The 9,265-nt window shown below is 44.8% G+C and overlaps 1 protein-coding gene across 1 annotated transcript in view; it reads left to right on the forward strand.

Annotated features, from left to right (window-relative positions):
- The window catches only part of LOC121556427 (protein FAM91A1-like), a 126,264-nt gene extending 118,973 nt beyond the window's left edge, over positions 1-7,291 (forward strand). The window contains exon 8 of the mRNA XM_045212851.1: positions 7,246-7,291. Within this exon, the coding sequence (XP_045068786.1) occupies positions 7,246-7,280 (35 nt within the window). The 3' untranslated portion in view covers positions 7,281-7,291. The remainder of the gene's footprint in view (positions 1-7,245) is intronic.
- The last annotated feature ends 1,974 nt before the right edge of the window (positions 7,292-9,265 follow it).

The raw sequence follows: 9,265 nt of genomic DNA on the forward strand, positions 1-9,265 counted from the left end.
ATCTCCCCCTGATGTTCAGTCCAATACTGTTTAGTTTGATCTCCCCCCTGATGTTCAGTCCAATACTGTTTAGTTTGATCTCCCCCCTGATGTTCAGTCCAATACTCTTTAGTTTGACCTCCCCCCTGATGTTCAGTCCAATACTCTTTAGTTTGATCTCCCCCCTGATGTTCAGTCCAATACTCTTTAGTTTGATCTCCCCCCTGATGTTCAGTCCAATACTGTTTAGTTTGATCTCCCCCTTGATGTTCAGTCCAATACTGTTTAGTTGGATCTCCCCCTTGATGTTCAGTCCAATACTGTTTAGTTGGATCTCCCCCCTGATGTTCAGTCCAATACTGTTTAGTTTGATCTCCCCCCTGATGTTCAGTCCAATACTGTTTAGTTGGATCTCCCCCCTGATGTTCAGTCCAATACTGTTTAGTTTGATATCCCCACTGATGTTCAGTCCAATACTGTTTAGTTTGATATCCCCACTGATGTTCAGTCCAATACTGTTTAGTTTGATCTCCCCCTGATGTTCAGTCCAATACTGTTTAGTTGGATCTCCCCCTGATGTTCAGACCAATACTGTTTAGTTGGATCTCCCCCTGATGTTCAGTCCAATACTGTTTAGTTGGATCTCCCCCCTGATGTTCAGTCCAATACTGTTTAGTTTGATCTCCCCCCTGATGTTCAGTCCAAAACTGTTTAGTTGGATCTCCCCCCTGATGTTCAGTCCAATACTGTTTAGTTTGATCTCCCCCCTTATTGTTCAGTCCAATACTGTTTAGTTTGATCTTCCCCCTGATGTTCAGTCCAATACTGTTTAGTTTGATATCCCCCCTGATGTTCAGTCCAATACTGTTTAGTTGGATCTCCCCCCTGATGTTCAGTCCAATACTGTTTAGTTTGATCTCCCCCCTGATGTTCAGTCCAAAACTGTTTAGTTGGATCTCCCCCCTGATGTTCAGTCCAATACTGTTTAGTTTGATCTCCCCCCTTATTGTTCAGTCCAATACTGTTTAGTTTGATCTCCCTCCTGATGTTCAGTCCAATACTGTTTAGTTTGATCTCCCCCCTGATGTTCAGTCCAATACTGTTTAGTTGGATCTCCCCCCTGATGTTCAGTCCAATACTGTTTAGTTTGATCTTCCCCCTGATGTTCAGTCCAATACTGTTTAGTTTGATATCCCCACTGATGTTCAGTCCAATACTGTTTAGTTGGATCTCCCCCCTTATGTTCAGTCCAATAATGTTTAGTTGGATCTCCCCCCTGATGTTCAGTCCAATACTGTTTAGTTTGATCTCCCCCTGATGTTCAGTCCAATACTGTTTAGTTTGATCTCCCCCCTGATGTTCAGTCCAATACTGTTTAGTTGGATCTTCCCCCTGATGTTCAGTCCAATACTGTTTAGTTTGATCTCCCCCCTGATGTTCAGTCCAATACTGTTTAGTTTGATCTTCCCCCTGATGTTCAGTCCAATACTGTTTAGTTGGATCTCCCCCCTGATGTTCAGTCCAATACTGTTTAGTTGGATCTCCCCCCTGATGTTCAGTCCAATACTGTTTAGTTTGATCTCCCCCTGATGTTCAGTCCAATACTGTTTAGTTGGATCTCCCCCCTGATGTTCAGTCCAATACTGTTTAGTTGGATCTTCCCCCTGATGTTCAGTCCAATACTGTTTAGTTTGATCGTCCCCCTGATGTTCAGTCCAATACTGTTTAGTTGGATCTCCCCCCTGATGTTCAGTCCAATACTGTTTAGTTTGATCTCCCCCCTGATGTTCAGACCAATAGTGTTTAGTTTGATCTCCCCCTGATGTTCAGCCCAATACTGTTTAGTTTGATCTCCCCCCTGATGTTCAGACCAATACTGTTTAGTTGGATCTCCCCCTGATGTTCAGTCCAATACTGTTTAGTTGGATCTCCCCCCTGATGTTCAGTCCAATACTGTTTAGTTTGATCTTCCCCCTGATGTTCAGTCCAATACTGTTTAGTTTGATATTCCCCCTGATGTTCAGTCCAATACTGTTTAGTTTGATCTCCCCCCTGATGTTCAGTCCAATACTGTTTAGTTTGATCTCCCCCTGATGTTCAGTCCAATACTGTTTAGTTGGATCTCCCCCTGATGTTCAGTCCAATACTGTTTAGTTTGATATCCCCACTGATGTTCAGTCCAATACTGTTTAGTTGGATCTCCCCCCTGATGTTCAGTCCAATACTGTTTAGTTTGATCTTCCCCCTGATGTTCAGTCCAATACTGTTTAGTTTGATCTCCCCCCTGATGTTCAGTCCAATACTGTTTAGTTTGATCTTCCCCCTGATGTTCAGTCCAATACTGTTTAGTTGGATCTTCCCCCTGATGTTCAGTCCAATACTGTTTAGTTTGATATTCCCCCTGATATTCAGTCCAATACTGTTTAGTTTGATATCCCCACTGATATTCAGTCCAATACTGTTTAGTTGGATCTCCCCCCTGATGTTCAGTCCAATACTGTTTAGTTGGATCTCCCCCCTGATGTTCAGTCCAATACTGTTTAGTTTGATATCCCCACTGATGTTCAGTCCAATACTGTTTAGTTTGATACCCCACTGATGTTCAGTCCAATACTGTTTAGTTGGATCTCCCCCTGATGTTCAGTCCAATACTGTTTAGTTTGATTCTCCCCCTGATGTTCAGTCCAATACTGTTTAGTTGGATCTCCCCCTGATGTTCAGACCAATACTGTTTAGTTGGATCTCCCCCTGATGTTCAGTCCAATACTGTTTAGTTTGATCTTCCCCCTGATGTTCAGTCCAATACTGTTTAGTTTGATATCCCCCTGATGTTCAGTCCAATACTGTTTAGTTTGATCTCCCCCTGATGTTCAGTCCAATACTGTTTAGTTTGATCTCCCCCTGATGTTCAGTCCAATACTGTTTAGTTGGATCTCCCCCCTGATGTTCAGTCCAATACTGTTTAGTTTGATCTCCCCCTGATGTTCAGTCCAATACTGTTTAGTTTGATCTCCCCCTGATGTTCAGTCCAATACTCTTTAGTTTGACCCCCCTGATGTTCAGTCCAATACTCTTTAGTTTGATCTCCCCCCTGATGTTCAGTCCAATACTCTTTAGTTTGATCTCCCCCCTGATGTTCAGTCCAATACTGTTTAGTTTGATCTCCCCCTTGATGTTCAGTCCAATACTGTTTAGTTGGATCTCCCCCTTGATGTTCAGTCCAATACTGTTTAGTTGGATCTCCCCCCTGATGTTCAGTCCAATACTGTTTAGTTTGATCTCCCCCCTGATGTTCAGTCCAATACTGTTTAGTTGGATCTCCCCCCTGATGTTCAGTCCAATACTGTTTAGTTTGATATCCCCACTGATGTTCAGTCCAATACTGTTTAGTTTGATATCCCCACTGATGTTCAGTCCAATACTGTTTAGTTTGATCTCCCCCCTGATGTTCAGTCCAATACTGTTTAGTTGGATCTCCCCCTGATGTTCAGACCAATACTGTTTAGTTGGATCTCCCCCCTGATGTTCAGTCCAATACTGTTTAGTTGGATCTCCCCCCTGATGTTCAGTCCAATACTGTTTAGTTTGATCTCCCCCCTGATGTTCAGTCCAAAACTGTTTAGTTGGATCTCCCCCCTGATGTTCAGTCCAATACTGTTTAGTTTGATCTCCCCCCTTATTGTTCAGTCCAATACTGTTTAGTTTGATCTTCCCCCTGATGTTCAGTCCAATACTGTTTAGTTTGATATCCCCCTGATGTTCAGTCCAATACTGTTTAGTTGGATCTCCCCCTGATGTTCAGTCCAATACTGTTTAGTTTGATCTCCCCCTGATGTTCAGTCCAAAACTGTTTAGTTGGATCTCCCCCTGATGTTCAGTCCAATACTGTTTAGTTTGATCTCCCCCCCTTATTGTTCAGTCCAATACTGTTTAGTTTGATCTCCTCCTGATGTTCAGTCCAATACTGTTTAGTTTGATCTCCCCCCTGATGTTCAGTCCAATACTGTTTAGTTGGATCTCCCCCCTGATGTTCAGTCCAATACTGTTTAGTTTGATCTTCCCCCTGATGTTCAGTCCAATACTGTTTAGTTTGATATCCCCACTGATGTTCAGTCCAATACTGTTTAGTTGGATCTCCCCCCTTATGTTCAGTCCAATAATGTTTAGTTGGATCTCCCCCCTGATGTTCAGTCCAATACTGTTTAGTTTGATCTCCCCCTGATGTTCAGTCCAATACTGTTTAGTTTGATCTCCCCCCTGATGTTCAGTCCAATACTGTTTAGTTGGATCTTCCCCCTGATGTTCAGTCCAATACTGTTTAGTTTGATCTCCCCCTGATGTTCAGTCCAATACTGTTTAGTTTGATCTTCCCCTGATGTTCAGTCCAATACTGTTTAGTTGGATCTCCCCCCTGATGTTCAGTCCAATACTGTTTAGTTGGATCTCCCCCCTGATGTTCAGTCCAATACTGTTTAGTTTGATCTCCCCCTGATGTTCAGTCCAATACTGTTTAGTTTGATCTCCCCCTGATGTTCAGTCCAATACTGTTTAGTTGGATCTTCCCCCTGATGTTCAGTCCAATACTGTTTAGTTTGATCGTCCCCCTGATGTTCAGTCCAATACTGTTTAGTTGGATCTCCCCCTGATGTTCAGTCCAATACTGTTTAGTTTGATCTCCCCCTGATGTTCAGACCAATAGTGTTTAGTTTGATCTCCCCCTGATGTTCAGCCCAATACTGTTTAGTTTGATCTCCCCCTGATGTTCAGACCAATACTGTTTAGTTGGATCTTCCCCTGATGTTCAGTCCAATACTGTTTAGTTGGATCTCCCCCTGATGTTCAGTCCAATACTGTTTAGTTTGATCTTCCCCTGATGTTCAGTCCAATACTGTTTAGTTTGATATTCCCCTGATGTTCAGTCCAATACTGTTTAGTTTGATCTCCCCCCTGATGTTCAGTCCAATACTGTTTAGTTTGATCTCCCCCCTGATGTTCAGTCCAATACTGTTTAGTTGGATCTCCCCCTGATGTTCAGTCCAATACTGTTTAGTTTGATATCCCCACTGATGTTCAGTCCAATACTGTTTAGTTGGATCTCCCCCCTGATGTTCAGTCCAATACTGTTTAGTTTGATCTTCCCCCTGATGTTCAGTCCAATACTGTTTAGTTTGATCTCCCCCTGATGTTCAGTCCAATACTGTTTAGTTTGATCTTCCCCCTGATGTTCAGTCCAATACTGTTTAGTTGGATCTTCCCCCTGATGTTCAGTCCAATACTGTTTAGTTTGATATTCCCCCTGATATTCAGTCCAATACTGTTTAGTTTGATATCCCCACTGATATTCAGTCCAATACTGTTTAGTTGGATCTCCCCCCTGATGTTCAGTCCAATACTGTTTAGTTTGATCTCCCCCCTGATGTTCAGTCCAATACTGTTTAGTTTGATATTCCCCCTGATGATCAGTCCAATACTGTTTAGTTGGATCTCCCCACTGATGTTCAGTCCAATACTGTTTAGTTGGATCTCCCCCCTGATGTTCAGTCCAATACTGTTTAGTTGGATCTCCCCCTGATGTTCAGTCCAATACTGTTTAGTTGGATCTCCCCCCTGATGTTCAGTCCAATACTGTTTAGTTTGATCTCCCCCCTGATGTTCAGTCCAATACTGTTTAGTTGGATCACCCCCCTGATGTTCAGTCCAATACTGTTTAGTTGGATCTCCCCCCTGATGTTCAGTCCAATACTGTTTAGTTGGATCTCCCCCCTGATGTTCAGTCCAATACTGTTTAGTTTGATATCCCCACTGATGTTCAGTCCAATACTGTTTAGTTTGATATCCCCACTGATGTTCAGTCCAATACTGTTTAGTTTGATCTCCCCCCTGATGTTCAGTCCAATACTGTTTAGTTGGATCTCCCCCCTGATGTTCAGTCCAATACTGTTTAGTTGGATCTCCCCCCTGATGTTCAGTCCAATACTGTTTAGTTGGATCTCCCTCTGATGTTCAGACCAATACTGTTTAGTTTGATCTCCCCACTGATGTTCAGTCCAATACTGTTTAGTTGGATCTCCCCCTGATGTTCAGACCAATACTGTTTAGTTTGATCTCCCCCTGATGTTCAGACCAATACTGTTTAGTTTGATCTCCCCCCTGATGTTCAGTCCAATACTGTTTAGTTGGATCTCCCCCCTGATGTTCAGTCCAATACTGTTTAGTTTGATCTCCCCCTGATGTTCAGTCCAATACTGTTTAGTTTGATCTCCCCCCTTATGTTCAGTCCAATACTGTTTAGTTTGATCTCCCCCCTGATGTTCAGTCCAATACTGTTTAGTTGGATCTCCCCCCTGATGTTCAGTCCAATACTGTTTAGTTTGATCTCCCTCCTGATGTTCAGTCCAATACTGTTTAGTTTGATCTTCCCCCTGATGTTCAGTCCAATACTGTTTAGTTTGATCTCCCCCCTGGTGTTCAGTCCAATACTGTTTAGTTTGATCTCCCCCCTGATGTTCAGTCCAATACTGTTTAGTTGGATCTCCCCCCTTATGTTCAGTCCAATACTGTTTAGTTGGATCTCCCCCCTGATGTTCAGTCCAATACTGTTTAGTTTGATCTCCCCACTGATGTTCAGTCCAATACTGTTTAGTTGGATCTCCCCCCTGATGTTCAGTCCAATACTGTTTAGTTTGATCTCCCCCCTGATGTTCAGTCCAATACTGTTTAGTTGGATCTTCCCCCTGATGTTCAGTCCAATACTGTTTAGTTTGATCTCCCCCCTGATGTTCAGTCCAATACTGTTTAGTTTGATCTCCCCTTTGATGTTCAGTCCAACACTGTTTAGTTGGATCTCCCCCTGATGTTCAGACCAATACTGTTTAGTTGGATCTCCCCCCTGATGTTCAGTCCAATACTGTTTAGTTTGATCTCCCCCCTTATGTTCAGTCCAATACTGTTTAGTTTGATCTTCCCCCTGATGTTCAGTCCAATACTGTTTAGTTTGATCTCCCCCCTGATGTTCAGTCCAATACTCTTTAGTTTGATCTCCCCCCTGATGTTCAGTCCAATACTGTTTAGTTGGATCTCCCCCCTGATGTTCAGTCCAATACTGTTTAGTTTGATCTTCCCCCTGATGTTCAGTCCAATACTGTTTAGTTTGATCTCCCCCCTGATGTTCAGTCCAATACTGTTTAGTTTGATCTTCCCCCTGATGTTCAGTCCAATACTGTTTAGTTTGATATCCCCACTGATGTTCAGTCCAATACTGTTTAGTCCCAGAGACAGATGACCAGCCCAGAGACAGATGACCAGCCCAGAGACAGATGACCAGCCCCGGAGACAGATGACCAGCCCCAGAGACAGATGACCAGCCCCAGAGACAGATGACCAGCCCCAGAGACAGATGACCAGCCCCAGAGACAGATGACCAGCCACAGAGACAGATGACCAGTCCCAGAGACAGATGACCAGCCCCGGAGACAGATGACCAGCCCCAGAGACAGATGACCAGCCCCGGAGACAGATGACCAGCCACAGAGACAGATGACCAGCCCCGGAGACAGATGACCAGCCCCAGTCCCAGAGACAGATGACCAGTCCCAGAGACAGATGACCAGCCCCAGAGACAGATGACCAGCCCCGGAGACAGATGACCAGGCCCAGCCCCGGAGACAGATGACCAGCCCCAGCCCCAGAGACAGATGACCAGCCCCAGAGACAGATGACCAGTCCCAGAGACAGATGACCAGTCCCAGAGACAGATGACCAGCCCCAGAGACAGATGACCAGCCCCAGAGACAGATGACCAGTCCCAGAGACAGATGACCAGCCCCAGAGACAGATGACCAGCCCCAGCCCCAGAGACAGATGACCAGCCCAGCCCCAGTCCCAGAGACAGATGACCAGCCCCAGAGACAGATGACCAGCCCCAGTCCCAGAGACAGATGACCAGCCCCAGCCCCAGAGACAGATGACCAGCCCCGGAGACAGATGACCAGCCCCAGAGACAGATGACCAGCCCCGGAGACAGATGACCAGCCCCAGAGACAGATGACCAGCCCCAGCCCCGGAGACAGATGACCAGCCCCAGCCCCAGAGACGGATGACCAGCCCCAGAGACAGATGACCAGCCCCAGCCCCAGAGACAGATGACCAGCCCCAGCCCCGGAGACAGATGACCAGCCCCAGTCCCAGAGACAGATGACCAGCCCCAGTCCCAGAGACAGATGACCAGCCCCAGCCCCAGAGACAGATGACCAGCCCCAGCCCCAGAGACGGATGACCAGCCACCAGATATAGGAATTCAACCGCTACAAGCACTCGTTTTTGGTTAATCATCGGCTGTAAGTGACAACAACGAAAGTGATCACCACATAGTTAAAGTGCCCTACCTTCAAACAACATACACTGTAGCTATCTACAGCTAACTGTTGTCAATGCAGCTACAGGTGAACTTCAGTTTGATTGTTGGTTTATTATCCCAGTATTAATTACAACACTCTTCATAGTCTTATCATATAGGTCCAAAACAGTGTTGCACAACTCCTACAGGTTCACATTTGTAGGCTATATTTAATAAGATCTTCAGTTGATCATACTGACAGTCGTAGCCTAGATAATGTATACATAGTTCGTTTGTTCCCTTGACAATGAAGTAACTGATAAAACCCATTTTATGTGGCACATACAAAGTTTATCATTTCAAATGTGTTGCATAATGCATGAGGACAGTCTCAGATATTTAAACCTTATTTTATTTAAGGTCACTGTTACAACTACTTCTGGTACAAAGGCACGGATACTTAGAGGTCCTTTTGGATTGGAAATAATTGGTATTTGTCTTCAAGGTAATCGGCCCAGAGCAATAACAAAGTATTTGATCCAAGAACTGCGAACACAATGTGCGCCTCACAAAAGACCTCATCCAACATCAACGGCCCATGTCCAGTATGACATTAGACAGGAAGTCAGCAGCACCAGTCTGACATTAGACAGGAAGTCAGCAGGACCATTTGAGAGCAGACAGACCTCATGCAGCGATTTGATAAAGACTGTGAGCTGAAGCCAGAGTCTGGAAAGCACTCAATCTGAAGTAGATCTGCGGACATTAACCATATAGTAAGTGTGCTTCTTGATCAGAAGGTGTTTGCTTTGACACCTGGCAGCTTCCAGAACTTCCAAATAAACCTGTTGCACAAATTGGACTGTGAGGAACTAGTGTTGTGGATCAGCAACCACAAACTGAACTGACACCGTGAGAAGAACAAACGTTGGCAGTTGATTTCAGCTAGAA

Source organism: Coregonus clupeaformis, unplaced genomic scaffold (genome assembly GCF_020615455.1).
Source record: "Coregonus clupeaformis isolate EN_2021a unplaced genomic scaffold, ASM2061545v1 scaf0055, whole genome shotgun sequence".
Taxonomy (NCBI): domain Eukaryota; kingdom Metazoa; phylum Chordata; class Actinopteri; order Salmoniformes; family Salmonidae; genus Coregonus; species Coregonus clupeaformis.